Raw genomic sequence first — 27274 nt, forward strand, 5'->3', positions numbered from 1 at the left:
CATCCGTACCGACAGCTGTTTTCCAACCAGCCTGGACGCACTAATCTGACTGTCCACCGGGTGCAGACAGGGTTGCACCCGCCGATAAGATGCTCCCCCTTCCGAGTCACAGGGAAAACTGCTCAGGACCTGGAAAGAGAGGTCCGGGACATGCTGGCTTTGGGGGGGATCCAGCCATCGGCCAGTCCTTGGGCCTCGCCGGTGGTGCTGGTCCCCAAAAAGGACGGGTTGGTCCGGTTCTGTGTGGACTATGGGAAGCTCAATGCCATCACTGTATCTGATGCCTACCCCATGCCCAGGCCTGATGAGCTCCTCAACAACCTGGGAGGAGCTCGATACTTTACCACCATGGACCTTACAAAGGGCTACTGGCAAGTGCCACTGGATGCAGATGCCCAGCTGAAATCGGCCTTTATCACCCCTCTGGGGCTCTATGAGTTCCTGACCCTGCCTTTCGGCCTCAAGGGAGCGCCGGCCACCTTCCAGCGCCTAGTGGACCAGCTCTTGAGGGGGATGGAGAGTTTTGCCGTGGCGTATATTGATGACATCTGTGTCTTTAGCCAGACCTGGGAGGACCATGTGTCCCAGGTTAGACAAGCGCTGGACCGACTCCAGGGGGCTGGGCTGGGCTGACCATAAAAGCGGAGAAGTGCAAGGTGGGGATGGCTGAAGTATCTTACCTGGGCCATCGGGTGGGGAGCGGCCGCCTAAAGCCGGAACCAGCCAAGGTGGAGGTGATCAGAGACTGGCCCGCTCCCCACACCAAAAAGCAGGTCCAAGCCTTTATTGGGATGGCAGGATACTACCGAAGATTTAAGCCCCACTTTAGCGCCATAGCCACCCCCATCACTGAGCTATGCAAGAAGGGGAAGCCAGACAAGGTGGTCTGGACCGAGCAGTGCCAGGAGGCTTTCTGGGCGCTGAAGGAGGCTCTGGTCTGTGGCCCAGTTCTGGCAAACCCAGACTTTGACAAGCCCTTTGTGGTGTTCACCGACGCCTCCGACACGAGACTGGGGGTGGTGTTAATGCAGGAGGATGAAAAGGGGGAGAGATACCCCATCGTGTACCTGAGCAAGAAGTTGCTACCCCGGGAGCAACACTACGCGGCCATCAAGAAGGAGTGCCTGGCCATGGTGTGGGCCCTCAAGAAACTAGAGCCCTATCTCTTCGGGCAACACTTCACCGTGTACACCGACCCCTCTCCCCTGACCTGGCTGCACCAGATGAAAGGAGCCTACGCCATACTCCTGAGGTGGAGCCTGCTCCTGCAGGATTACGACATGGACGTGGTCCACGTGAAGGGAAGTGCCAATATGATAGCGGATGCGTTGTCCCAGAGAGGGGGCCCTGAACTTCCCAGGTCACTGGTGTGACGAAGTGGGACTGTTCTTAATGTTTCCTCTGAATAGTGTGGGGGTGCCTCAGTTTCCCCTATGCAGTTCTTAAGTATCTAGGGGGTGGGGTAAGGGTATATGATCATTGCAGAGCCCTAGAGGGCAGGTATGTGCAGGGGTCTGGACACAGAGAATGGCCGACACCCTGTTTCCTGGCAACTGATGGCCTGGACCCTTCGCCCCTGCAAGGTGAGAGCTAAAGGGTTGGAGAACAAAGGAATCAGGTGACCTCCTGGCCCGGGAAAGGGACAAAGCCCAGAGGAGGAGGGGCTGGAGGGAGTTTCAGTTTGGGGCTGGCTGGGGACATGGAGTGAAGGGCAGACGCGCAGAGGTGGTTGTCTGGCTCACTGCCCCCCAAAATGGACCCAGCTGAGGGGTCCAGTTCTCTGCACCTACAAGCTCTGTGTTAGACCATGTCCCTGTCCTCTAATAAACCGTCTGTTTTACTGGCTGGCTGAGAGTCACGTCTGACTGCGGAGTTGGGGGGCAGGACCCTCTGGCTTCCCGGACCCCCCCTGGGAGGACTCGCTGTGGGAAGCGCATGGGGGGCAGAGGATGCTGAATGCTCCGCTGTCAGACCCTGGAAGGGGGAAGCTGTGTGAGCTGTGTGTCCTGCAGACAGGCTGCTCCCAGAAAGGAGACTTCCCCAGAGTCCTGACTGGCTTTGTTGGGAGCAGCTCCAAAGCATCGCCGGGGACTCCGTGACAGTATGTTATCATCCCCTTTAGACGCTTTGAAAGGGTGTGTATTAATGTTTCAATTTCAATGTCCAACCAATCACTAAACTGGCAACACTGCATGTAACTAGTTCACAAACTGGGGGGGGGGGTGTAATGAAAGTCGAGGGGGTGCAGGGAAATCCCTGCCCTGAGGCCTGGCCCGATTCTCACCGTGTGTCCCCCCCCAGGCCGTGGCAGCGAGCGGGTCCCTGGGGCCGCACCCGCCTTTGGGGACACCCAGCGCCCGCGGAGCCCGCCGGGGCTGGCTGACGGACCGCGGGCGCAGGCCGGACGCCGCTGCAGCGGGGCTCGGGCCGCCCGCTCCCCGCCCCGCACGTGGGCCCGGCTCCCCCCGCTGCAGCGTGACGCGCGGCGGGGGCGCTGCGGGCTGCGGAGCGCCATGGCGGTGCAGGCGGGCGGCCGGGGCCGGGGCGCCGCGCTGCTGCTCCTCTTCTGGCTTGCGCGCCGCCCGCCCGCCGGGGCCGCCTGGCTGCTGGGGCTGCGGCCCGAGGACACGGCCCCGGGCCGGGTCTCGCTGGAGGCCGGCGCGCTGGGGGCGGTGGAGGGGGCCAGCTTCCTGCTGCGCGTCTTCTTCCAGCCGCCGCCCGAGGCGAACCGCAGCCGCGCGCCCTCCGGGGCGGAGAGCGCGCCCCGCCTGGCCTTCGTCGAGGAGCCGCCGCCGGCGGGAGCGGGCCAGGCGCCCGGGGAGCGCTGCCCGCGGCAGAGTGCCGGGGCCTCGGACGTGGAGGTGCTGGGCCCGCTGCAGCCGGGCGGCTCGGCCGGCTCCGCCCTGGTGCGGGTGCGGGTGCGGGCGCCGCGCAAGGGGGAGCCCGGGGCCGGCCCGCGGGGGCGGCTCTTCTCGCTCTGCGCCTGGGACGGGCGCGCCTGGCAACACCACGGCGCGGGGGGCGGCTTCCTGCTGCGGGTGCGGCCGGCGGCGCGGGAGCCCTGGCTGCTCGGGCCGCTGCCGGAGGCGGGCTGGCTGCGGGCCCTGGGGGCGCTGCTGCTGCTGGGGCTGTCGGCGCTGTTCAGCGGCCTGCGCCTGGCGCTGCTGGCGCTGGACCCGCTGGAGCTCCGCGTGCTGCGCAACAGCGGCTCGGCGGCGGAGCAGGAGCAGGCTGGCCGCGTCCAGGCCGTGCGGGGCCACGGCGGCACCTACCTGCTCTGCACCCTGCTGCTAGGCCAGGCCGGGGCCAACGCGGCGCTGGCCGGCTGGCTGTGCGCATCCCTGCCCGGCCAGGGCCCGGCGCTGGCCGGCTGCGTGCAGGGCGTCCCCTGGCTGCCCGTGCTGCTCTGCACCGGGGCCGTGTTCCTGGGCGGCGAGGTACTGCCCTACTCGGTGTGCTCCCGGCACGGGCTGGCCATCGCCTCGCACACGCTCTGCCTCACCCGCCTGCTGATGGCCGCCGCCTTCCCCCTCTGCTACCCGCTGAGCCGCCTGCTGGACTGGGCGCTGCGCCAGGAGCTCAGCACCTTCTCCACGCGCGAGCGCCTGCTGGGGACGCTGCGCGCCGCCGACCCGCACAGCGACCTGGTGCGGGAGGAGCTGGCCATGGTGCAGGGCGCGCTGGAGCTGCGCACCAAGGTGGTGGAGGACGTGCTCACCCCGCTGGCCGACTGCTTTATGCTGCGCTCCGACGCCGCGCTGGACTTCGCCACCGTCTCCGAGATCCTGCGCTCCGGCTACACCCGCATCCCGGTCTACGAGGGCGACCGGCGGGACAACATCGTGGACCTGCTCTTCGTCAAAGACCTGGCCTTCGTGGACCCGGACGACTGCACCCCGCTGCAGACCGTCACCCGCTTCTACCGCCGGCCGCTGCACTGGGTCTTCAGCGACAGCCGCCTGGACACGCTGCTGGAGGAGTTCAAGAAGGGTGAGGGCGCCGGCACCCCCGGTTCTGTCCTCCGGCCACGCACCCCCAGGCTCCGCTCCCGCCGGCCAGCCCCGCCCGTGCGCTCCGGGTCCATGCACCCTCCTGCGGGGCTCGGTATCTCCCTGTCCCTGCCTCCACCCGGCCGTACACCCACGGCAGCCACCGCCTTCCCTTTGCATGCCCGTGGCCGGGCTGCCTCTGGCGCACCCCGTGCCAGCTTGCGCCTCCCCGACAGCCTCCTGCTCCCCCAGGCCCGTGCGTGCGGGGCAGCTTCTCCCGGCGGGCTGAGCTCAGGGGGTCCGGGCAAGGAGCGGGGGCCCTGCGGGAACGGGGCTGGGATGCCCGGATAGGCTGCCCGGGAGCTGGGCGGGAAGGGGGCTCCTGGGCCCTTTGCGCCCTGCTTGGCCCCGGCGTGTGCCCGCTGGCTGCCCGCAGCTCTCGGTGGCGGGGGGTGTCTGGCTCACGGCGGCACGCAGCAGCTCCTGCAGCCTGCGGGGACTCCGCTCGGGCGCCCTATACGGGCCCGGGGCGGGGTCCGGCTGCCCGGGTGCTTTTGACCCCGAACCTCATTGCGAAGCGCTGAGGGGGCGCAGCGCCGGAACGAGCCGCCCCTGCGGCTCAGGCGGGCACAGTTCACACACCCGCCCCGGGGAGCGGCGGACTCGGGCGGCTGGTGCTTTCCGCACGGAGCTGCTCAGCATTGGCCCCTCTGCGCGCAGGCTGGGCGGGGTGAGGCAGGCAGCAAGCGGGCGTGGAGCTGGGCTGAGCGAGCGGCAGCGGCTGAGATCTGCCAGCCGCCCTGGCAATTAACCGGCATCGGTTCTTTCCCCCGAGCTGAGTGACAGCGGCAGGGAGTGCGCGGAGAGGGGGCCAGGGCTCAATCCTGGCCGTGCCACTCATTTGGGACGGTCGCTGCTGGTCTGTGGAATGGGGACAGACACTTAGCCCCAGGGCCGGGTGCGGGAGGGTTAGTTAACATGCACGGGGGGTGTTCAAAGGCTGGTGCTTTGAATCAATTTAACAGAGTGGCTGGAGGTGAGGTGCCTGAGGCTCCAACCTTGTTTGGGGGTTTTAAAGTTACTTTTGTCCCTTCTTGCTGGTGAAAACTGACTAAAACTGCTGTCAAATGAACAACATAAGCAAAGGAGGGCTGTCCAGTGATTACAACAATAATCACAACTAATCGTGTGAATAAAAAAAATCGCAATTAATCATGCGATTATCATGCTTTTAAAGAATAATAGAATACGATTTAATACCTTTTGAGTTTTCTACTTTTTCAAATATATTGATTTCAATGACAACGCAGAATATAAAGCGTACAGTGCTCACTTGATATTTTTTATTACAAATATTTGTACTGTGAAAAAAATAGTATTTTTCAATTCACCTCATACAAGCACTGTAGGGCAATCTCTGTATCATGAAAGTTGAACTTACAAAGGTAGAATTCTGCATTCAAAAATAGAACAATGTAAAACTTTAGCGCCTACAGGTCCACTCAGTCCTACTTGAGCCAATCGCTCAGACAAATAAGTTTGGTTACAATTTGCAGGAGATAGTGGGGCCCACTTCTTGTTTGCAATGTCACCTGAAAGTGAGAACAGGAGTTTGCATGGCATTTTTGTAGCCGGTGTTACAAGGTATTCACACGTGCCAGATGTGCTAAACGTTCTTATGCCCCTTCATGCTTCAACCACCATTCCAGAGGACATGCTTCCATGCTGATGACAGGTTCTGCTCGATAACGATCCAAAGCAGTGTGGACCGATGCATGTTCGTTTTCATCATCTGAGTCAGATGCCACCAGCAGAAGGTTGATTTTTTTTTCTGGTGGTTCGGGTTCTGTAGTTTCCGCATCTGAGTGTGGCTCTTTTCAGACTTCTGAAAACACCTCGGCCCTCTCAGATTTTGGACAGCACTTCAGATTCTTAAACCTTGGGTCCAGTGCTGTAGCTATTTTTAGAAATCTGACATTGGTACCTTCTTTGCCTTTTGTGAAATCTGCAGGGAAAGTGTTCGTGAAATGCTCAATATGTGCTGGGTCATCATCCGAGACTGCCGTAACATGAAATATATGGCAGAAGGCGGGCAAAACAGATCAAAAAGGAGTTCAGTCACAAATTTAATTAACACATTATTTTTTTAACGCGCATCATCAGCATGGATGCATGTCCTCTGGAATGGTGGCTGAAGCGTAAAGGGGCATACAAATGTTTCGCATATCTGGCACGTGAATACCTTATAACACCGGCTACAAAAGTGCCATGTGAACACCTGTTCTCACTTTCAGATGATGTAAATAAGAAGCGGGCAGCATTATCTCCTGGAAATGTAAACAAACTTGTCTGAGCAATTGGCTGAACAAGAAGTAGGACTGAGTGGACTTGTAGGCGCTAAAGTTTTACATTGTTTTGTTTTTGAGTGCAGTTATGTAACAAAAAAAATCTACATTTGTAAGTTACACTTTCATGGTAAAGAGATTGCACTACAGTACTTGTATGAGGTAAATTGAAAAATACATTTTTTTATATTTACAGTGAAAATATTTGTAATAAAAAATAATATAAAGTGAGCACTGTACACTTTGTATTCTGTGTTGTAATAGAAATCAGTATATTTGAAAATGTAGAAAAACATCCACAAATGTTTAATAATTTCAATTGGTATTTTATTGTTTAAAAGTGTGATTAATTGTGATTAATTTTTTTATTCGCGATTAATTTTTTTGAGTTAATCGCGTGAGTTAACTGCGATTAATCGACAGCCCTAAAACAAAACAAAACAGTAGAAACATCAGTCTGTTCTTTTTCAGTTGCAATAAGCTTGAGTTTTACTGGTTTTTCAAGTAGGCACATAACTTTAAGGATAGGTTGTTGGGTTTTGATTTTTTTTTTTTTGAGTCAAAGTTGTGTTGTAAGCACCTGATAGAGTAATGTTTGCAATGCCATCCAGTGGGGTGTTTCAGCAAAGTGAGTAAATTAGCCTATACCACCTGTCCCAACCCATCCCACCTCCTTCCTGCACACCAGATCTAGATGAAAATGTAATAGATGTTAGGGGTCAGTCCTAGGTCTGGTACTATTCAGTATTTTCATTAATGACTGATAAGGAAGTGGAGAGTTTGCTTATAAAATTTTGAGGATAGCACTAGACTGGGAAGGGTCTGTGACGAAGTGGGACTGTTCTTAGTGTTTTCTCCTTCTCCTCCAGTTCATGCTGACACTGCTTTTCCCACTCCTGATGCTGCTTTTCCCGCTCTTCCTGCTCCTCCTGCCGTTCCCGCTGCCTGAGCTCCAACTCTCTCAGTTTTAGCTCCTTCTCCCATTGCAGCTGTCTCAGATCCAGCGATGGGGAGCTCTGCCAGGAGGATCCCCTGCTGGCCACGGGGGTCACAATGCCCTCAGTATTCGCTGGGCTCCTCCCGGCCCTTCCCCTAGGCACAGGTAGGAAAGGTCTCGGGAAGCCCTCAGCAGCCGCCTGATCGCTCCCCTCTGGGACAGACACCGGTGCCCGCGCTGCATCTGCCAGGCTGCTTCCCTCAGAGACAGGGATCAGTTCGTTCCAGCGATCTCCCTCGTCCAGCTGGGCAATCAGCTGTTCTTTGGTGAGCCTCCCAATGCGCAGCCCCCTCTGCTTGCACAGCTCCGTCAGGTCGCTCTTAAGGTGCTTGCTATACATCTCCTTGCTGGCCACTCATAGGCCTGTGTGCTCGCCGCTCCCCACGGTTTCCAGGGAGAATCCCTCGTGTGCCAGCCCTTCTCGAGGTCACCACCTCTTTGCCAGGGTTGAGCTGCAGACTCCTCCGCCCCTGGGACCGCTCGCTGCAATCCCCCAGGGGACCCTGTTACTGCAAAAGTCCTTCTCTCGTCACACACTCCCAGGGGTTAACCGACCCCCCGAAACCGCTCCTCTCTGAGCCTTCAGCACGCCTGGTCCTCATCCATCCCCCTTTGTTTTACTGCTCCCCAGTCACTTACTGCAGGAAGCTCCATCCATGGGGTGCAGTAGATCCCACTGCTGCCACCAGTTGTAACAAAGTGTGGGGGAGTCCGGGCCCTGCACCCCCCTTCCTGAGATTCACCGTGACTCTCCGCCAGCCAGTAAAACGGAAGGTTTATTGGACAATAGCAACACAGTCTAAAATCGAGCTTATGGGTACAACCAGGACCCCTCAGTCAAGTCCTTCTGGGGGGCAGGAAGCTTAGACCCCAGCCTTGGGATTCCCTGCGGTCGACCACCCAGCCCGAAACTGAAAAACTCTCCAGCCCCTCCTCCTCTGGGCTTTGTCCCTTTCCCAGGCCAGGAGGTCACCTGATTCCTTTGTTCTCCAACCCTTTAGCTCTCACCTTGCAGGGGGGGAAGGGCCAGGCCATCAGTTGCCAGGAAACAGGGTGTCGGCCATTCTCTGTGTCCAGAGCCCTGCACACACCTGCCCTCTAGGGCTCTGCAATGACCTTATCCCACCAACTAGAGACTTAAGAACTGCATAGGGGAAACTGAGGCACCCCCACAATATTCAGAGAAAACATTAAGAACAGTCCCACTTCGTCACAGGGTCACAGACACTTTGCAGGACAGGGTTATAATTCAAAGCTACCTTGACATATAGGAGAATTGATGTGAAATCAATAAGATGAAATTCAATAAAGACTAGAACAAAGTACTTAACTTTGGAAGGAAAAATCAAATGCACAACTACAAAATTGGAAATAACTGGCTAGATGGTACTACAGATGAAATCTGGGTGTTATAGTGGATCACAAATTGAATACAAGCCAACAATGTGATGCAATTGCAAAAAAAAACAACCCCCAACATATCATTCAGGGGTGTCTTTACAGAAGTGTTGTATGTAAGATACAGGTCATTGTTCTACTCTGGTTGGCACTGAAGCGGCCTCAACTGGAGTACCATGTCCAATTCTGGGGTACCACACTTGAGGAAAAATGTGGATAAATTGGAGGGAGTCCAGAAAAGAGTAATAAAATTGATAGAAAGTTTAGAAATCCTGACCTATGAGGAAAGGTTAAAAAAATCAGGAGTGTTTAGTCTTGAGAAAAGGAGACTGAGGCTTTGTCTACACTGGCAATTCATCGGCAAAATGTTTGTCATTCAGGGGTATTAAAAAAAACAACACCCACCCAAACAACAAAAAGTTTTACCGATGAAAAGCGCCAGTGTGAACAGCGCTTTGTCAGCAGGAGAGCTCTTTCCTGCCGACAAACACCAGCTACACTACGTGCCTTTTAGCGGCACAGCTGTGCCCCTAAAAGCCTTGTAGTGTAGCCATAGCCGGAGCGGGGGGGACACCTGAGAACCGTCTTTGAATCTGTTAAAAGCTGTTTTAAAGAGGACAGGGATCAATTGTCTTCCATGTCCACTGAAGGTCAAGAAGTAAGGGGCTCAATCTGCACAAGAGAGATTTAGGTTAGATATTAGGAAAATCTTTAACTATAAACAAACTAGAGAAATTTAGCCTAGACAAATCTACTGTAAAGTTATGGAAAACCATACTCAGGGAGCAGTTATCAATGGTTTACAATCAAGCTGGAAGGGCATATTAAGTGGAGTCCCTCAGGGATCTTTCAGTATCTTCATAAATGATTTGGATAACGGCAGAGAGAGTACACATATAAAGTTTGTGGACCGTACCAAGCTGGGAGCTGTTGCAAGTGCTTTTGGAGGACAGGATTAGAATTCAAAATGACCTTGACAAACTGGAGAAATGATCTGAAATAAATAGGATGAAATTCAATAAGGACAAATGCAAGGAAGGAATAATCAGTTGCACAAATACAAAATAGGAAGTGACTGCCTAGGAATGTAGTGATGCATCTGATGAGGTGAGCTGTAGCTCATGAAAGCTTATCCTCAAATAAATTGGTTAGTCTCTAAGGTGCCGCAAGTTCTCCTTTTCTTTTTGCCTAGGAAGTGTTAATGAGCCACTTCCCCTTGAATGGTCCAGTAGAATGTGTGTGAGCTACTGAGGGTAACCTATCTGTTTGATCTTGTGTTAAGCTGTGACACCGATTTCCTTTCCCAGACCAGAGGAAGAGCTCTGTCATAAGGGACTGGGGTGTAGGTGGCATGGCCTAGTGGTCACAGCTGGGCTGAGGTCTGCCCGCCAGGGACAGGAGTGGGAGGAATCACAAGGCCAGGTCCCATAAACAAGAATCAGGGTCAGGCTGGAATCAGAGACCAGGAGAAGAGGCAAACCTGTGGGATCAAAGTGCAGTCAAAGTCTGTGGGATTGATCAGACAACTTCTTGGGGCAACCCCCTGGGGTTAAGTAGGGGAACTTGGCCAATCAGAGGGCTGCAGGGTGCTGCTACTCTTGGCTACTATTTGGCCCTGCCTCCACACAGGGGGCTGAACTAGATGACCTTTCCCGCTCTATGTGTCTATGGTTCTGTGATTGCATTAGGATAACACAGGATGCATATGCACTATGGTGCTCATGTGTTCTGTTTGTTGCATAGCAGAGTTCATGACTGTGCTCTGCTACTGAGGATAACTACAGTACATTGGAACCCTCTTTGCCTAGGTGAAAGTTGAGCTTGGCAGCAAGAAGGGGGGAAAGGAACAAAACAGAACTGGTGCTGTGTAGAAGTTTACATGAGTGTTTGTAAGATGACTTACCACAAGCTGTACCTTCTGCTGAAATTCTGACATTATTGATCATGGCAGAGGCTGCCTGCAGCTTTAAAGAGGCTAGGAACTGTTGTGCAGCAGGTTTGCTCTTCCAGCAATATTCCTAGGCTTTTGTTTCCTCCCTAGTTAGAACTGTCAGATTCTCTGCTATGCAGTAGTCCCACACATCTAGCTCATGGGCTTTGTACTGCAGCGGGTGGATCCTGCTCTTTAGGAAATGTCTACAGTGATGACATGTTGCATTCCATAAATAAAGTTGGAAGCTGGGAATGACCAGGCTCCATCAGTGCCTGAGGCCTCCTTGCAGTCAGAGGAAACTGATCATGAGAGAGTTGCTCATGAGGTCCTTGCTGAAGGCTGTGCAGGAGAAAGCTATTCCCCAATACCATTTTCCTGTCAATGTGACCATAGAGGGAAGCATTTCTTCTCCACCTCAGATGATGAGCAATAGGACATGCTGCAGTTATCCCAATAGTACAGCATTTTATCCACACACTGGGCTCAGAGGCTTGCACACATAATTGTTTCCTCTCTCTGGAATCACAGCTGGATGGATTCTGCTTGACAAAGCATCCAAATTATCACCCTCTTGGTGGGAATTAATGGAAAGTTTGGCTTCTTTAATTTCCAGGTGTGCTCATAGAATCATAGGACTGGAAGGGACCTCAAGAGTTCATCTAGTCCAGTCCCCTGCACTCATGGCAGGACTAAGTATTATCTAGACCATCCCTGACAGGTGTTTGTCCAACATGCTCTTAAAAAATCCCCAATGATGGAAATTCCACAGCCTCCCTAGGCAATTTATTCCAGTGCTTCACCACCCTGACAATTAGGAAGTTTTTCCTAATGTCCAACCTAAACCTCCCTTGCTGCAATTTAAGCCCATTGCTTCTTGTCCTATCCTCAGAGGTCAGGAACAACTATTCTTCTCCCTCCTCCTTGTAACAACCTTTTATGTACCTGAAAACTGTTCTCATGTCCCCTCTCAGTCTTCTTTTCTCCAGACTAAACAAACCCAGTTTTTTCAATCTTCCCTCATAGGTCATGTTTTCTAGACCTTTAATCATTTTTGTTGCTCTTCTCTGGACTTTCTCCAATTTGTCCACATCTTTCCTGAAATGTGGCACCCAGAACTGAACACAGTACTCCAGTTGAGGCCTAATCAGGGCGGAGTAGAGGGGAAGAATTACTTCTCGTTTCTTGCTTATAACACTCCTGCTATACATCCCAGAATGACGTTTGCTTTTTTTGCAATAGTGGTACATTATTAACTCATCTTTAACTTGTGGTCCACTATGACCCCCAGATCTCTTTCCACAGTACTCCTTCCTAGGCCGTCATTTCCCATTTTGTATGTGTACAACTGATTGTTCCTTCCTAAGTGGAGTACTTTGCATTTGTCCTTACTGAATTTCATCCTATTTACTTCAGACCATTTCTCCAGTTTGTCCAGATCATTTTTAATTTTAATCCTATCCTCCAAAGCACTTGCAATCTCTCGCAGCTTAGTATCATCCACAAACTTTATAAGTGTACTCTCTATTGATGAAGATATTGAACAGAACTGGACCCAGAACCGATCCCTGTGGGACCCCACTCATTATGCCCTTCCAGCATGAATGCGAATCACGGATAACTATTATCTGGGAGCAATTTTCCAACCAGTTATGCACCCACCTTATAGTAGCTCCATCTAGGTTGCATTTCCCTCGTTTGTTTATGAGGTCATACGAGACAGTATCAAAAGCTTTACTAAAGTCAAGATATACCATGTCTACCGCTTCCCCCCTATCCACAAGGCTTGTTACCCTGTCAAAGAAATCTATCAGGTTAGTTTGACATGATTTGTTCTTGACAAATCCATGCTGACTATTATTTATCACCTTATTATCTTCTAGATGTTTCCAAATTGATTTCTTAATTATTTGCTCCGTTATCTTTCCGGGTACAGAAGTTAAGCTGACTGGTCTGTAATTCCCTGGGTTGTCCTTATTTCCCTTGTTATAGATGTGCACTATATTTTCTCCTTTCCAGTCTTCTGGAACCTCTCCCATCTTCCATGACTTGTCAAAGATAATCGCTAATGGCTCAGATATCTCCTCAGTCAGCAACTTGAGTATTCTAGGATGCATTTCATCAGGCCCTGGTGACTTGAAGACATCTAATTTGTCTAAGTAATTTTTAACTTGTTCTTTCCCTATTTTAGCCTCTGATCCTACCTCATTTTCACTGGAATTCACTATGTTAGACGTCCAATCACCACCAACCTTCTTGGTGAATACCAAAACAAAGAAGTCATTAAGCACCTCTGCCATTTCCACAATTTCTGTTATTATCTCCCCCCCCCCCATCATTAACGGGCCTACCCTGTCCTTGATCTTCCTCTTGCTTCTAATGTATTCGTAGGATGTTTTCTTGTAACCTTTTATGTCACCAGCTAGTTTGATCTCATTTTGTGCCTTGGCCTTTCTAATTTTGTCCCTACATACTTGTGTTATTTGTTTATATTCATCCTTTGTAATTTGATCGAGTTTCCACTTTTTGTAGGACTCTTTTTTGAGTTTTAGATCGTTGAAGATCTAAACCAGGGTGGTCTCTGGCCAGACTTCCTGTCTTTCCTACGAAGTGGGATAGTTTGCTCTTGTGCCCTTAATAATGTCTCTTTGAAAAACTGCCAGCTATTGTTTTTCCCCTTAGAATCATAGAATATCAGGGTTGGAAGGGATCTCAGGAGGTCATCTAGTCCAACCCCCTGCTCAAAAGCAGGACCCATACCCAATTAAATCATCCCGGCCAGGGCTTTGTCAAGCCTGATCTTAAAAACGTCTAAGGAAGGAGATTCCACCACCTCCCTAGGCAACGCATTCCAGTGTTTCACCACTCTCCTAGTGAAAAAGTTTTTCCTAATATCCAACCTGAACCTCCCCCACTGCAACTTGAGACCATTACTCCTTGTCCTGTCCTCTTCCACCACTGAGAATAGTCTAGAACCATCCTCTCTGGAACTACCTCTCAGGTAGTTGAAAGCAGCTATCAAATCCCCCCTCATTCTTCTCTTCTGCAGACTAAACAATCCCAGTTCCGTCAGCCTCTCCTCATAACTCATGTGTTCCAGACCCCTAATCATTTTTGTTGCCCTTCGCTAGACTCTCTCCAATTTATCCACATCCTTCTTGTAGTGTGGGGCCCAAAACTGGACACAGTACTCCAGATGAGGCCTCACCAATGTCGAATAGAGGGGGACGATCACGTCCCTCGATCTGCTGGCAGTGCCCCTACATATACGTCCCAAAATGCCATTGGCCTTCTTGGCAACAAGGGCACACTGCTGGCTCATATCCAGCTTCTCGTCCACTGTCACCCCTAGGTCCTTTTCCGCAGAACTGCTGCCTAGCCATTCGGTCCCTAGTCTGTAGCTGTGCATTGGGTTCTTCCGTCCTAAGTGCAGGACCCTGCACTTATCCTTATTGAACCTCATCAGATTTCTTTTGGCCCAATCCTCCAATTTGTCTAGGTCCCTCTGTATCCTATCCCTCCCCTCCAGCGTATCTACCACTCCTCCCAGTTTAGTATCATCCGCAAATTTGCTGAGAGTGCAATCCACACCATCCTCCAGATCATTTATGAAGATATTGAACAAAACCGGCCCCAGGACCGACCCCTGGGGCACTCCACTTGACACCGGCTGCCAACTAGACATGGAGCCATTGATCACTACCCGTTGAGCCCGACAATCTAGCCAACTTTCTACCCACCTTATGGTGCATTCATCCAGCCCATACTTCCTTAACTTGCTGACAAGAATACTGTGGGAGACCGTGTCAAAAGCTTTGCTAAAGTCAAGATACAATGCATCCACTGCTTTCCCTTCATCCACAGAACCAGTAATCTCATCGTAAAAGGCGATTAGATTAGTCAGGCATGACCTTCCCTTGGTGAATCCATGCTGACTGTTCCTGATCACTTTCCTCTCATGTAAGTGCTTCAGGATTGATTCTTTGAGGACCTGCTCCATGATTTTTCCGGAGACTGAAGTGAGGCTGACTGGCCTGTAGTTCCCAGGATCCTCCTTCTTCCCTTTTTTAAAGATTGGCACTACATTAGCCTTTTTCCAGTCATCCGGGACTTCCCCCGTTCGCCACGAGTTTTCAAAGATAATGGCCAATGGCTCTGCAATCACAGCCGCCAGTTCCTTTAGCACTCTCGGATGCAACTCATCCGGCCCCATGGACTTGTGCACGTCCAGTTTTTCTAAATAGTCCCTAACCACCTCTTTCTCCACAGAGGGCTGGCCATCTATTCCCCATGGTGTGATGCCCAGCACAGCAGTCTGGGAGCTGACCTTGTTCGTAAAGACAGAGGCAAAACAATCATTGAGTACATTAGCTTTTTCCACATCCTCCGTCACTAGGTTGCCTCCCTCATTCATTAAGGGGCCCACACTTTCCTTGGCTTTCTTCTTGTTGCCAACATACCTGAAGAAACCCTTCATGTTACTCTTAACATCTCTCACTAGCTGCAGCTCCAGGTGCGATTTGGCCCTCCTGATAACATTCCTACATGCCCGAGCAATATTTTTATACTCTTCCCTGGTCATATGTCCAACCTTCCACTTCTTGTAAGCTTCTTTTTTATGCTTAAGATCCGCTAGGATTTCACCGTTAAGCCAAGCTGGTTGCCTGCCATATTTACTGTTCTTTCGACACATCGGGATGGTTTGTCCCTGTAACCTCAACAGGGATTCCTTGAAATACAGCCAGCTCTCCTGGACTCCTTTCCCCTTCATGTTAGTCCCCCAGGGCTTGCTTCCCCCGGGATTTTACTTACTAACTACTTGCGTTTGCTAAAGTCTGCCTTCTTGAAATCTATTGTCTTTATTGTGCTGTTCTTCCTCCTACCATTCCTTAGAATCATGAATTCTACTATTTCATGATCACTTTTGCCCAAGCTGCCTTCCACTTTCAAACTCTCAACCAGTTCCTCCCTATTTGTTAAAATCAAACCTAGAACAGCCTCTCCCCTAGAGCTGTCTCCACCTTCTGAAATAAAAAATTGTCTCCAACACATTCCAAGAACTTGTTGGAGAATCTGTGCCCCGCTGTGTTGTTTTCCCAGCAGGTGTCTGGGTGTTGAAGTCCCCCATCACCACCCAGTCCCGGGCTTCAGAGGATTTTGTTAGTTGTTTAAAAAAAGCCACATCCACCTCTTCTTCCTGGCTAGCGGGTCTGTAGTAGACCCCGACCATGACATCACCCTTGGTTTGTGCCCCTCCTGTCCTTACCCAGAGCCTCTCAGCAAGTTTGTCTCCTGCTCCCATCTCAACCTCAGTCCAGGTGTGTACGTTTTTAATACCAAAGGCAACACCTCCTCCCTTTTTCCCCTGCCTGTCTTTCCTCAGCAAGCTGTACCCTTCTCTACCAATATTCCAGTCATGCGTATTATTCCACTAGGTCTCTGTCATGCCAACTAGGTCATAGTTGTGTTTATTTACTAGCATTTTGAGTTCTTCCTGCTTATTCCCCATACTTCTCACATTAGTATATAGACATCTAAGATACCGATTTGATTTCCCCCCCCCTCCGCCACTTCTGTCTTGTCTCTCCTTTATCCCTGCTAAAACAGCCCATGCTCCCCCCAAATTCTGACCCTTCTCCCAGGTCTCCATGTTTTTTACTTACCTGTGGGCTTTGGTCACCTGCCCCCTTTAAAGCCCTCCTCACTAGGTAAGCCAGTCTGTATCCAAATATACTCTTCCCCTTCCTCAATAGGTGGACCCCATCTCTGCTTAGCAATCCTTCTTCCTGGAACAGCATCCCATGGTCAAGGAAGCCGAAGCCCTCCTGGCGACACCATCCTCACAGCCTGGAGGTGAATGCCAGGCTGCATCTGTCTCTGCCTGGGCCCCTACCCTTGACTGAAGGATCAAAGAGAACAGCACCTGCACTCCCAACTCCCTCACCCTTACTCCCAGAGCCCTGTAGTCACTTCTGATCTGCTGAGGGTCATACCTCGCAGTATCATTAGTGCCCACAGGGATGAGTAGCATGGGGTCATAGTCAGAGGGCCGGATGATCCTCGACAATCCCTCTGTAACATCTCTGATACGGGCGCCTGGCAGGCAGCATACCTCCCAGGATGCCATGTGTGACGGAGTGGGGAGGATTGACCTGGGGATGTGGCAGGGGAGTTTATTGGGACGGTCTGCATTGGGGATGGGATAGCAGGGGGTGGCTTCACTGGAGGGATGATACCTGAGCCTGTCACCTGGCCCCAACCCCCCTTCTGGGCTCAGGTGACAGGCTGAGGTATTGTCCCTCCGGTGAAGCCACCCCCTGCTATCCCATCCCAATGCAGACCGTCCCAGTAAAACTCCCCTGCCACATCCCCAGGTCAATCCTCCCCACTCCCTGCTTCATCACACCATGTCAAGGCGACAGATGGATGCCTCCGTCCCCTTCGGAAGAGAGTCTCCAACCACCACTACCCTTCGTTTCCTCCTGGGAGTGGCGGCTGAGATCCTCCCAGCCTTGGGGGTACATGGCTTCTCCCCCTCCACCTTTGGGGGTGATTCCTCATCACTCGTTGCCAGGGCAGCATATCGGTTTTCCATCACCATGGTGAGTGGGTTGGGAATAGGGATGGAGCACGGCCTGCTGCCGGAAGTCACCAGCAACGAGTGTCCTCCCTGTGACAGAGCCATATCCTCCTCCACAGTGGTGTGGCAGCAGTTATCTCTAGCTGGATAGCGTCCTCAGCCATGGATGTCTCCATGTGAATACTCTCGAGGACTTCCTCATGGGGATGGATGCTCCTCAGCCTAGCCATCTCCTCCTGTAGCTCTGCCCCCTGCTTCCTGAGAGATTCCACCAGCAGGCCCCTTTCGCACTGGACGGTCCCCCCAGCCTGGCTTTCTGAGAGTGGTAAACGCCCGCCACGGTCTCTGCAAGTCCACGCCAGGATCTGGGGGGAGGCCTCCATGGTTCAGTTCGCTGTCTGGACGCCGGCGCAAGTGGAGGAGACAGGAGCAGCGTGGGCACTGGCCATGTGGCCCTTCCTAACCGTAGCCACTCTGTTACGTCGCCCTCCCACAAACTCCCTCTCAGACTCCCTTGTTGCTGTTTAGTTCCATCTGGAAGTCACTAAGATGCATTCATGTATGTTAGAGTAAATCTGATAAGCGTGTAAATGCTGAGAATTCCTTATGCCACAATAGAGATGTCTGCTGTTTACTGGGGTGAAGGAATTATCCTCTTGTGGAACAGTGGGAATGAGCATTTCTGGATATTGTAGCGTCAGGTTGCCAAAAAGTGCAAGTTGTATAAAAGTAGCAATAAGATTAGTCAGTGGTCTAATGCAGTTACCCAAACCAGCAAGGTCAAAAGTGAGCTCCTGGCTGACAATATGAGAACCTAACACTATCCAATCAGAGAAGTGGTCCAGTTTTTCAGATCTTCTTTCACCTTGGCAGTTCAACCAGAACTTCCTCTTCATAGAATATCAGGGTTGGAAGGGACCTTAGGAGGTCATCTAGTCCAATCCCCTCTGCTCAAAGTGGGACCAATCCCCAGTTTTTACCACAGATCCCTAAATGGCCCCTCAAAGATTGAACGCACAACCCTGGGTTTAGCAGGCCAATGCTCAAACCACTGTGCTAGCCCTCCCCTCAACTCCCCTCCCTACCTAATTAAACTAGAAACATCAGCAGGGTTGAGGACCACTCAGGTCAAAGTTAATTGCTAAGGATCCAAGTAATACAAAGTTAACTGGTAGTAAGGAGAGGACTGGAATTACTGGTGAACTGGAGGAGAGGGACTGGTTGGGATCATAGAATCATAGAAGATCAAGGTTGGAAGGGACATCAGGAGGTCATCTAGTCCAACCCCCTGCTCAAAGCAGGACCAATCCACAACTAAATCATCCCAGCCAGGGCTTTGTCAAGCCTGACCTTAAAAATATATAAGGAAGGAGATTCCACCACCTCCCTAGGTAACGCATTCCAGTGCTTCACCACTCTCCTAGAGAAAAAGTTTTTCCTAATATCCAACCTAAACCTCCCCCACTGCAACTTGAGACCATTACTCCTCGTTCTGTCATCAGCTACCACTGAGAACAGTCTAGAGCCATTCTCTTTGGAACCCCCTTTCAGGTAGTTGAAAGCAGCTATCAAATCCCCCCTCATTCTTCTCTTCCGCAGACTAAACATCCCCAGTTCCCTCAGCCTCTCCTCATAAATCACGTGTTCCAGTCCTCTAATCATTTTTGTTGTCCTCCGCTGGACTCTTCCAATTTTTCCACATCCTTCTTGTAGTGTGGGGCCCAAAACTGGACACAGTACTCCAGATGAGGCCTCACCAATGTCGAATAGAGGGGAACAATCACGTCCCTCGATCTGCTGGCAGTGCCCCTACTTATACACCCCAAAATGCCATTGCCTTCTTGGCAACAAGGGCACACTGTTGACTTATATCCAGCTTCTCGTCCACTGTAACCCCTATGTCCTTTTCTACAGAACTGCTGCCTAGCCATTCGGTCCCTAGTCTGTAGCGGTGCATGGGATTCTTCCGTCCTAAGTGCAGGACTCTGCACTTATCCTTGTTGAACCTCATCAGATTTCTTTTGGCCCAGTCTTCTAATTTGTCTGGGTCCCTCTGTATCCTATCCCTACCCTCCAGCATATCTATTTGTCCTCCCAGTTTAGTGTCATCTGCAAACCTGCTGAGGGTGCAATCCACACCATCCTCCAGATCATTTATGAAGATATTGAACAAAACCGGCCCGAGGACTGACCCTTGGGGCACTCCACTTGATACCGGCTGCCAACTAGACATGGAGCCATTGATCACTACCCGTTGAGCCCGACAATCTAGCCAGCTTTCTATCCACCTTCTAGTCCATTCATCCAGCCCATACTTCTTTAACTTGCTGGCAAGAATACTGTGGGAGACCGTGTCAAAAGCTTTGCTAAAGTTAAGGAACAACACGTCCACTGCTTTCCCCTCACCCACAGAGCCAGTTATCTTGTCATAGAAAGCAATTAGATTAGTCAGACATGACTTGCCCTTGGTGAATCCATGCTGACTGTTCCTGATCACTTTCCTCTCCTCTAAGTGCTTCAGAATTGATTCCTTGATGACCTGCTCTATGATTTTTCCAGGGACTGAGGTGAGGCTGACTGGCCTGTAGTTCCCAGGATCCTCCTTCTTCCCTTTTTTAACGATGGGCACTACATGAGCCTTTTTCCAATCATCTGGGACCTCCCCCGATCGCCATGAGTTTTCAAAGATAACGGCCAATGGCTCTGCAATCACATCCGCCAACTCCTTTAGCACTCTCGGATGCAGCGCATCCGGCCCCATGGATTTGTGCTTGTCCAGCTTTTCTAAATAGTCCCAAACCACTTCTTTCTCCACAGAGGGCTGGTCACCTCCTCCCCATGCTGTGCTGCCCAGTGCAGTAGTCTGGGAGCTGACCTTGTTCGTGAAGACAGACGCAAAAAAAGCAAGAGTACATTAGCTTTTTCCACATCCTCTGTCACTAGGTTGCCTCCCTCATTCAGTAAGGGGCCCACACTTTCCTTGACTTTCTTCTTGTTGCTAACATACCTGAAGAAACCCTTCTTGTTACTCTTAACATCTCTTGCTAGCTGCAACTCCAGGTGTGATGTGGCCTTCCTGATTTCACTCTTTCATGCCTGAACAATATTTTTATAATCTTCCACTTCTTGTAAGCTTCTTTTTTGTGTTTAAGATCAGCAAGGATTTCACTGTGAAGCCAAGCTGGTCACCTGCCATGTTTACTATTCTTTCTACACATCGGGATGGTTTGTCCCTGTAACCTCAATAAGGATTCTTTAAAATACAGCCAGCTCTCCTGAACTCCTTTCCCCCTCATGTTCATGGATTCCCTAGTGGAATGAGGATTGCAAATTATCGATCAGGGAAAGAAATAAGACATACAAGTAAGTAAAACACACATGAATAGTAAAGACTTAATAAATTATAAAAGATGTAAGGCGGTGGCACAAAGGATTATTCAAATGACAAAAACAGAAAGTTGGATAAATTGTGGGAAATGGAACAAAAATTCAAAGCGTTCAGAAATATATAAGCAAATTCAAAGAACGAATGGAATTTGAAGTAAAAGGAAATGTAAACCGGGGCTTTATGTAAGCAATAAAATTGAGGTCTCCAGCATGGGAAAGGCAGACATTATAGCAAAAGAATCAAAAGGTCAGTAGTCATATGAATCAAGTAATGAGTTTTGTGAGGGGAAAAAGAAGGTTTATTGAGGAAAACAATGAACTGTTGAATGGCTGGAGAGAATGTGATGATGTGTTAAACAAAAATTGTAGTATGCAGGAGCTTATTGCAGCTGTTAGGAAAAGGAAAAATACAGCTCCAGGTAAAGAGACTACCAGTAATAAATGCTTCAACACTTCTCAGAAGGCATAGGAGTCCACTGTGGTCACAGAGTGATCTATGGCATAAAGAACTGCTGCCAGCTGAATGGAAACAAGCATTGGTGATACCAGTTAGGAAACCCAGCAAGGAACACACAAAAGCGGATGATACTAAACTGGGAGGAGTGGTAGATACGCTGGAGGGGAGGGATAGGATACAGAAGGACCTAGACAAATTGGAGGATTGGGCCAAAAGAAATCTGATGAGGTTCAATAAGGATAAGTGCAGGGTCCTGCACTTAGGACGGAAGAACCCAATGCACAGCTACAGACTAGGGACCGAATGGCTAGGCAGCAGTTCTGTGGAAAAGGACCTAGGGGTGACAATGGACGAGAAGCTGGATATGAGTCAGCAGTGTGCCCTTGTTGCCAAGAAGGCCAATGGCATTTTGGGACGTATAAGTAGGGGCATTGCCAGCAGATCGAGGGACGTGATCGTTCCCCTCTATTCGACATTGGTGAGGCCTCATCTGGAGTACTGTGTCCAGTTTTGGGCCCCACACTACAAGAAGGATGTGGATAAATTGGAGAGAGTCCAGCGAAGGGCAACAAAAATGATTAGGGGTCTAGAACACATGACTTATGAGGAGAGGCTGAGGGAGCTGGGATTGTTTAGCCTGCAGAAGAGAAGAATGAGAGGGGATTTGATAGCTGCTTTCAACTACCTGAAAGGGGGTTCCAAAGAGGATGGCTCTAGACTGTTCTCAATGGTAGCAGATGACAGAACGAGGAGTAATGGTCTCAAGTTGCAGTGGGGGAGGTTTAGATTGGATATTAGGAAAAACTTTTTCACTAAGAGGGTGGTGAAACACTGGAATGCGTTACCTAGGGAGGTGGTAGAATCTCCTTCCTTAGAGGTTTTTAAGGTCAGGCTTGACAAAGCCCTGGCTGGGATGATTTAACTGGGAATTGGTCCTGCTTCGAGCAGGGGGTTGGACTAGATGACCTTCAGGGGTCCCTTCCAACCCTGAGATTCTATGATTCTATGATTCTATGAAAGCTAATAATGCTTATAGGCTATTGCCCTCACATTCTGCGTGGGGGAAAATCACGGCAAAAAGGGTACATGTGAGACTAGTGGAATACTTGGAGAAAAGTGATGTTATAACTGAGGTCTGAAGTGGTTTCAGAAAAGGAAGATGCACAGTTGACCATATAGTGAGGCTAGAAACAGAGGTACAAAACAGCATAAGGACTAAGAACGTTAAAATAACAGTCTTCCTGGACTCTGAAAAAGTACATGACATGCTAAGGAGGGAAGGCCTCCTATGTACACTAGCCAAAACTGGAATAAAAGGGAGAAATGTTTGGTGGATAAGGACCATTGTAAGTGACAGAACTACACAAGTCGTCAAAGTGGGAACAGCTTTATCAGAAACTTACAAGCTTACAAATGGAACTCCACAAGGGAGTATTATCAGCCCTGCTTTGTTTTCCTTTATGCTAAATGAACTCCTGGAAAGCATGCAGATGGGAATATTTCCCTTTTCACAGACAACTGTGTTATGGGACTGAGCATAAACGGCTCAAAGTAGTCAAAGAATAGACAAATGAGGCACTCCAGAGAGTTTCCAAGTTGGGAAATGATTGGAGATTTAAATTCTCACTTGCAAAAACTAAGGAAATGCTTTTAACCAGGAAGAAAGTTAGGGAAGACTGGCACTTATATCTTTATGGTGAAAAAATTCAGGTAGTTTAAAAGTTTATGTTCCTTGGAGTGGAATTGGATAATAAATTAACTTGAAAAGGTCACATAGATAATATCATACAAAAGTGTAAAAGTAGGATGAACTTACTGAAAAGTGTAGCTGGGAACAAGTGGGGTGCAGATAAGAAGGTATTGATGATGATGTAGCGAGTGTTGATAAGACCAGTTTTAGACCACACATGCCAAGCTTTTGGCTCAGCCTCAAAAACAACTGTTAGAAACTTGGAACAGCTCCTGGTCAAACGTCTGTGATTGGCATGTGATAACAACACCAGAATGTGTGCTGCAAAGAGCCACTGAAGGACCACCTCTGAATTTAATGATGAAACTATTAGATTTAACCTTCTGGGCAGAGATAAAAGGGAATAATGAAAATGGAAGTGCACACCAGATTTATGCTGGGAGTTTAGTGGACAAATTATATGGGTTGCCACAGAATTCCTCATACTGTCAGGGTCAAAAATGGGTAAAGGAGCTATGTAAAAGAAAAATTGAGAGAACTAAAAAATTGTAGTATGGGAAATCAAATGATAGCTGGACACTTATTCCCCATTTGTGGATTTGGCATTGTACGGAAAAAACAAGGGGAGCAATAAAAAACACTAATGAGATTTCTGAATTTGTTTATGAAAAATGGAGCCAGCTTTGCCAAGTCTGTACAGATGGATCAAAAGATGACAGCACAGGTAGAGTGAGAACAGCCTTCTGCGTTCCTAGTCTTGGAATCCAGAAATCTAAAAGGCTATCAAATTATGTAGCCATTCTGATGGCTGAACTAATGGAGATAATGTTGAAACTAACCTAGATTAGAGATATGCAACTGTAATTTTGTCATAGAATCATAGAATATCAGGGTTGGAAGGGACCTCAGGGGGTCATCTAGTCCAACCCCCTGCTCAAAGCAGGACCAATCCCCAATTAAATCATCCCAGCCAGGGCTTTATCAAGCCTGACCTTAAAAACATCTAAGGAAGGAGATTGCTTATGCAAGCATTATGACAAGCCAAAAAGGGACTTCCGAAAGCCAATATGACATAATAAGTGAAATAGTGTTCCTAACTATGGAAATAATGTAAGCAGCTATCTGTGTAACTATAGCAAGGATTCTGGCACATATCAGAATACCTGGAAATGAAATAGTTGACAAAGCAGCAAACCAAGCTCTAAAAACCGAGGAGGAGGATATTAAGATGCCCTTAAGTAGACAAAAACAACAAGGAGCCCGGTGGCACTTTAAAGACTAACAGATTTATTTGCGCATAAGCTTTCGTGGGTAGAAACCTCACTTCTTCAGATGCATGGAGTGAAAGTTACAGATGCAGACATAAATATACTGACACATGAAGAGAAGGGAGACTAACATGGCTACTCTCTGATACTTGACATCATGCAAGGCACTAAATTTAGCTGTATGGAGTGGAAATCCATCTACCTCAACAAAAAACTTGCACAGATACAGACAGACATCATCTTCCTCTCCAAGTGCAAACAGATGGACATCGTACCAAATGGACTGAAGGTAAAAAATCCATTGCAATTGACATACTACTCTGACTATGAGGAGAGAGTGTGCCACACACTCTCAAAGAGACTGAGGAACCACCTGATCAGCATCCTGTACAGCAGACAGGAGAAGATCAAGAATGAGCTCTCAAAACTGGAGACTCTCATTCAAAACCAGCCTTCCACACAAACTTCTGCGTGGTGGGACTTTACAAAAACGAGACAAGCCATTTACAACACACACTTCACTTCTCTACAGAGGAAAAAGGACAGTAAACTATCTAAACTCCTACATGCCACAGGGGGCTACAACAGTGATACCCTCAACTCACCTAACAATATTGTTAATCTATCCAACCACACACTTAACCTAGCGGAAGAGTCTGTCCTATCTCGGCGACTCCTATCTCTTTCTGCCCCACCACCCCCACGAACATGATACAGTTCTGCAGTGATCTGGAAGCCTACTTTCGTCGTCTCCGACTTAAGGAATATTTTCAACACACCACTGAACCCTGCACTGACCCACAGGAACCCTCCTACCAACACCACAAGAAGAAGAATTTCTGCGTGGACTCCTCCTGAGGGTCGAAATGACAGACTGGACTTCTACACAGAGTGCTTCCGCAGACGTGCACAGGCTGAAATTGTGAACAAACAGCATCACTTGCCCCATAACCTCAGCTGTGCGGAACACAATGCCATCCACAGCCTCAGAAACAACTCTGACATCATAATAAAAAAGGCTGACAAAGGAGGTGCTGTAGTCATAATGAACAAGTCGGATTATGAACAGGAGGCTGCTAGGCAACTCTCCAACACCACTTTCTAGAGGCCACTATCCTCTGACCCCACTGAGGAGTACCAAAAGAAACTACACCATCTGCTCAAGAAACTCCCTGCTACAGCACGGGAACAAATCTACACAGACACACCCCCAGAGCCCCGACCAGGGGTATTCTGTCTGCTACCCAAGATCCATAAACTTGGAAACCCTGGACGCCCCATCATCTACATCAGCCACACCATCAGAGGCTTATTCACCTGCATGTCTACAAATGTGATATATGCCAGCAGTGCCCCTCTGCCATGTACGTTGGCCATACCGGACAGTCCCTACGTAAAATAATAAATGGACACAAATCGGACATCAGGAATGGTAACACACAAAAGCCAGTGGGAGAACACGTCAATCTTCCTGGACATTCTATAACAGATTTGAAAGTAGCTAAACTTGAACAAAAAAACTTCAGAAACAGACTTCAAAAGAGAAACAGCAGAACTAAAATTCATTTGCAAATTTAACACCATTAATTTGGGCTTGAATAGGGACTGGGAGTGGCTGGCTCATTACAGAAGCAGCTTTGCCTCTCCTGGAATTGACACCTCCTCATCTGTTGTTGAGGGTGGACTACATCCACCCTGATTGAATTGGCCCTGTCAACACTGGTTCTCCACTTGTGAGGTAACTCCCTTCTCTTCATGTGTCAGTATAATAATGCCTGCATCTGTAAGTTTCACTCCATGCATCTGAAGAAGTGGGTTTTTTACCCACGAAAGCTTATGCCCAAATAAATCTGTTAGTCTTTAAGGTGCCACCAGACTCCTTGTTGTTTTTGTGGATACAGACTAACATGGCTACCCCCTGATACTTAAGTAGACAAGAATTTAAAAGTTTGGTCACGAAGGAGCTTGTGCAGGAATGGTCAGAACTACAGACTAAGGAAACAAAAGGATGAAAGTTCTATGATGTATGCTCAAAACCCAAAGATAATACTATACTCCACAGTCATGTTAGAAAAAGTGAAGTAGTCATCTTTAAAGTGTTAAATGTAAGTTAAACTGATTAAAAAGACCAAGGTGGGCTGTGTAATGTGTGGAAAACCAAAGAAACCTGATCGTGGTCTATGGCATTGTACACAATATGCTACGGAAAGAAAGTTTCTTTACAAAAAATTGAGTGAAATCAAAGATTTTTCCCTGTAAGGACTAGTGAGAATGTCAGAAAAATGGAATAGTACACACACACAAGGCTGGCTGTGTTTCCTGACGGATACTGGACTGAGTGAAAGAATATATATTTTAAAAAACCTTAGCTAAAAATGCATGAAGAAAATGGCGGTCATAGCCTTGTATGATGAGGCTGTTGCACCAAAAAACAAAGACAAAAGCATGCTGGGAACAAGCTGCCTGCAAGAAGGCAGCCTGTACTGGGAAGAGTTAGTTGGGGCCAGGATTTTGCATACCATTGCTGTCTCACATCCTTCTAGGGAGAGAGCCGAGAAGTGTCAGTACTTTTGGGGGAAGAGGGTTGCAGTGGGAGCAGCAGCATCAGGAGCCCAAGTTTTCTGGAATCTCCTCTTCTCTGGATGAGATATCGGTATTAGGGAGTGTGTTGTGGTGGGGAATGGACTAAGATCACCAACACGTTCTGCAGAGGCCTGGAGAAGCCGCTTGTTCAGTGAGATGATTTTCCATTCCTACCACCTTAGGCACCTGCTCTGTTTGTGACATGGGTGTTAGTATGGAAATCTGATCATAGAATCATATAATATCAGGGGTGAAAGGGACCTCAGGAGGTCATCTAGTCCAACCCCCTGCTCAAAGCAGGACCAATCCCCAATTAAATCATCCTAGCCAGGGCTTTGTCAAGCCTGACCTTAAAAACTTCTAAGGAAGGAGATTCTACCACCTCCCTAAGTAATGCATTCCAGTGTTTCACCACCCTCCTAGTGAAAAAGTTTTTCCTAATATCCAACCTAAACCTCCACCACTGCAACTTGAGACCATTACTCCTTGTCCTGTCATCATCTACCACTGAGAATAGTCTAGAACCATCCTCTTTGGAACCACCTCTCAGGTAGTTGAAAGCAGCTATCAAATCCCCCCTCATTCTTTTCTTCTGCAGACTAAACAATCCCAGTTCCCTCAGCCTCTCCTCATAACTCATGTGTTCCAGA

The 27274-nt window shown here is 49.3% G+C and overlaps 1 protein-coding gene across 1 annotated transcript in view; it reads left to right on the forward strand.

Annotated features, from left to right (window-relative positions):
• Positions 1–2513: 2513 nt before the first annotated feature.
• Positions 2514–27274, forward strand: part of CNNM1 (cyclin and CBS domain divalent metal cation transport mediator 1) — a gene marked incomplete at its 5' end in the record, with an annotated part of 61242 nt that continues 36481 nt past the window's right edge. The window contains one exon of the mRNA XM_084633183.1: positions 2514–3990. Within this exon, the coding sequence (XP_084489309.1) occupies positions 2514–3990 (1477 nt within the window). The remainder of the gene's footprint in view (positions 3991–27274) is intronic.

This window comes from Lepidochelys olivacea, assembly GCF_965140295.1.
Source record: "Lepidochelys olivacea isolate rLepOli2 genome assembly, chromosome: 7".
NCBI classification, from domain to species: Eukaryota; Metazoa; Chordata; order Testudines; family Cheloniidae; genus Lepidochelys; species Lepidochelys olivacea.